General features: G+C 37.6%; 1 protein-coding gene across 1 annotated transcript; it reads right to left on the bottom strand.

Moving 5' to 3' along the window:
- Positions 1 to 1,113: 1,113 nt before the first annotated feature.
- On the bottom strand, positions 1,114 to 3,258 carry LOC111399299 (sugar transport protein 10-like). Its single transcript, XM_023026555.1, has 3 exons — positions 2,567 to 3,258; positions 1,800 to 2,426; positions 1,114 to 1,712 (listed from the first exon to the last, which is right to left on the bottom strand). Exons 1-3 carry the CDS (start codon positions 3,023 to 3,025, stop codon positions 1,254 to 1,256), a joined length of 1,545 nt encoding a protein of 514 aa, XP_022882323.1. The 5' UTR covers positions 3,026 to 3,258; the 3' UTR covers positions 1,114 to 1,253.
- Positions 3,259 to 3,718: the final 460 nt, after the last annotated feature.

Below are 3,718 nucleotides of genomic sequence, written 5' to 3' on the forward strand. Positions count from 1 at the left end.
TATAATATTAGACCAAGTAGGACACACTATAAAAATAAAAGACCTAATTATAATAAATATATTAGAAAGCCAAAAATCGAAAACGACGGTAAATGTTATATTTGTGGAGATCCTAGACATTTTGCTAATATATATATATATATACACACACTAATTAAGTGAAGCGAGTCCCTGATGGAGTTCAAAACAAAAAGGAGTAACGGCTTGATGAAGGTCGTTACAAATTATTCATTCCCACAACTCATTGATTCCTTTAGTTTCTTCTTACACTTACTAATAAGGGCCGTCACAACAATGATTAAAGAAGGCCGAGGAATTGGATCTATTGTCTTTGAATAAAATTTCATGTACCGAAAGTTTTCTTAACTTATTATCTTTGGGTATTCTTAGAATTAATACGTTTTAGGCTTATTCTTCTTTTACGTTGTGTTTAATATTCCTATGCGGAATATACCATATTTTTATAGGGTTTTCGTATTCCACATTTTCCAAAAATGACATGTATATATATTCTGTTATGGTATATTATGTTTTGTCATGTCATGTGATATCGTATCATGTTTTATTTGTTGTCTTTATTTGCAACCAATCATACAACTGCTCTTTATTAAGCTTATGTTTGTCTCTCTTTTTTAAAGAGTTTTTGGGGGAAAATGATTTTTGAAATAAAATTTTTTTGGAGAATGTATAGCACGTGCAAGATATTTTATTGTGTAAGTATATGATTGAAAATGAGTTTGATAAAAAAATTTTGAAAAAGATGGAGAGAAACAGGGCTAACTAGTTTTGGATAAAACTATTTGTACAAAATTTGGTTGATAAAATGGTTTACTCACTCTCACATGTATGCGGGTCTCTCTTCCATTAAAAAATTCGATCATGCGGTCCCTACCATTCTATTGTGCGAGTGGGTAAAACTTTTAGTACAAACGTGTTTGTACATGTAGCACAATCCATTAGTTTTTCTGCTTGTCATGAATTATGAGGCCAACGTTAAGTATGAAACATATATATAAATAGGATAGGATAATTTGTAAGGACATGCTAGGAAAAATGTGTGCACTATTTATGCATTCTAGTAATCGAAATTGAGCAAGGCGTACAAAGAAAGGAAGCAAAAAGGTATACACAAATCTTATTTCAGTTCCTTTATTGTTTAATGAACTCTTCTTGATCAAGTTAAAGAAAAATCCGGCATCTTTGGATCCTCTTATTAGTTAACTTACTTGACACTGTGAGACAAAATTATGTGCCTAAACGTCGAGTTTGTGATGATGATTGGCAAGACCAACTGCATCATCTGGAATGTACTGTCCCCAGAACCAGTGATTCTTCCATACTCTGTTCATTTCCTCAATGGGGACATTCTTCGTCTCAGGCACGAAAAAGTAGACGAAAGTTGTCATTATCAAGACCCATCCCCCGAAGAAGAAGAAGAGCCCAAATTTCATGCTGCAAAGCATGGAGAGGAAAAGCTGGCCGATGATGAATGTGAAAAACATGTTAATTGAGACGTTGATGGACTGCCCGGCTGATCTAATTTCCAACGGAAATATTTCACTTGGTACTAACCAACCCAATGGTCCCCAAGACCAAGCGAATGCAGCTACGTAGACACATATCAAAATCAGCGCAAGATTTCCGAGGCCTTTGCTAAAGCTTCCCTCTCCCGATACTCCAAAAACCAAACCAATCAAGACTCCAACGCCAATCTATATGTGTGTACATGTACAGAAGCACATTGATTAAAGACTTAATAATCAAAATTCTCTTTATAAACACAATATGTAGGCACATACCTGGGCAGCAAGCATCTGAAGTCCACCTTCTAGGAACAAGGCTCTCCTTCCAAACCTGTCTACGCTGAAGATTGAGACCGTCGTTGCAAATACATTGACGAGGCCTGAGATGACTGCTGACATTAGAGAAGCGTCGTCGCCAAATCCTAGAGTTTTGAAAAGAACTGGGGCATAAAACATGATAACATTTATTCCTGTGAATTGTTGGAATAATGGGATGAGGCAGGTAATGACGAGCTGAGGCCGGTACTTTCGTTCCATGATATTTCTCCATGGATGCTCGACTTCCTTTGCAGCTTCACTTGCCTCCAACAGATCGCTGTACTCTTCGTCTACATTGGGCGTGCCGCGGATTTTCTGCAACATTTCTCTAGCCTTCTCCTTTTTGCCTCTCTCAATCAGGGAATTGGGAGTGTCTGGTAAGAAGATTGATCCAACTGTCATAATTACGGCTGGTACACCGGCCAGACCCAAGGAAACTCTCCACCCATTATGCTGCATTTTTGCTGTGCCATAGTTTACAAGGTTCGCACCAAAAATGCCAATGGTCGTTGCCATTTGGAAACCGATGTTGAGCGCCCCTCTTAGTTTCGGTGGTGCCATCTCCGATAAGTACACGGGAACAGACTGCATTATATATTTGAGAAATCAAATTAATCAATTAATTTACTATTTAAAAACTCATTCTTTCCCCAAAAAAAAAAAAAAAAAAATTCTTGAAGTAGAGGCTAACTAATTAACGATGGAAAAATAAACATCGTACGCACCTGGTTTGCATAGCCAATGCCTATACCCAGCAATATACGGCCAACGATAAGCATTTGGACATTTTGAGCAGCACCATTTAGTACAGCGCCAATAAGAAAGATTACACCTCCAATGGTCATGGAGACCTTTCGGCCTAAAGCACTTGTCGTTGCAGAAGCAAAAAAGGAAGCGACAAGTGCCGCGAGGTAAAGTGACGAAGTGAATAGCGTTAGCAAGTGATTTTCGAATTTACAATACTGATTAACATTGCCAGAATCATTTTTCATCTTCTTGTACACTTGGGGAAAGAACTTTTCGAGGAATTCATCCATCGACGTAACACCCCCCGAGATCCCAATGTCATAGCCGAAAATGAGGCCACCGGTAGCAGCGACCAAGCACGTAATGATCACGAAGCCGGTTACACGGCCTTCGTAGTTTCCGACTTGACCAGAAGAAACAAAACCTCCTCCTGCCATCTTAATGTCAAACTACAAACTTGCTTTCTGATAACAAAATCTTTTCATAAACTTTTAAAGATACAAAGGCTTATTCACAGTGAATCGAATACTTTTTTCGATTTATCTTCGGAGAGACCTTTAGATCCTGTTTCTTTGTTTTGTTTTGTTTTGCTCAACGTTTCTTACGCAGCTACATTAGCATAACAATATATATATAAAATTACGTACCCCTACAGTACTGGCTTATTCTCCTTTTTTTGGCTTATTTTTTCTTCCAAGAGGATTGAGATTATATACAGGTAACGAAAGATTAATCCATAAACTGTGGAGCTGTTTTTTCCTCTAAAATTCTTGCCATCCATGCAATTTCATATGCATAGATGGTCCTCCTCGTTTGTGTTTGCATGATTAACGGATAATTAACAAGGGGATGTGTCTAAATCCTTCCATTAATTTATCCACCAAAGTAGGGTAAATTTTACGGGACATCGCCCAGTTTTAGAAAATCTCAATTAAGTTACCGAACTTCATAATTATTTCAATTAATGTCACTCTAGACGTTAAAAGAAAACTCAATGCCGCATAGCACCTCCGTGGAAAATTCGAGCAACTTCATCCATGTCGACAAACAATCAGGTTTTAACATTCACACGAGCAAGCTGCGCTAAGCTAATTTTAGTGATGCCAACTAATAGAGTGACATGAATTGAA

This window comes from Olea europaea, chromosome 8 (assembly GCF_002742605.1).
Source record: "Olea europaea var. sylvestris chromosome 8, O_europaea_v1, whole genome shotgun sequence".
NCBI classification, from domain to species: Eukaryota; Viridiplantae; Streptophyta; class Magnoliopsida; order Lamiales; family Oleaceae; genus Olea; species Olea europaea.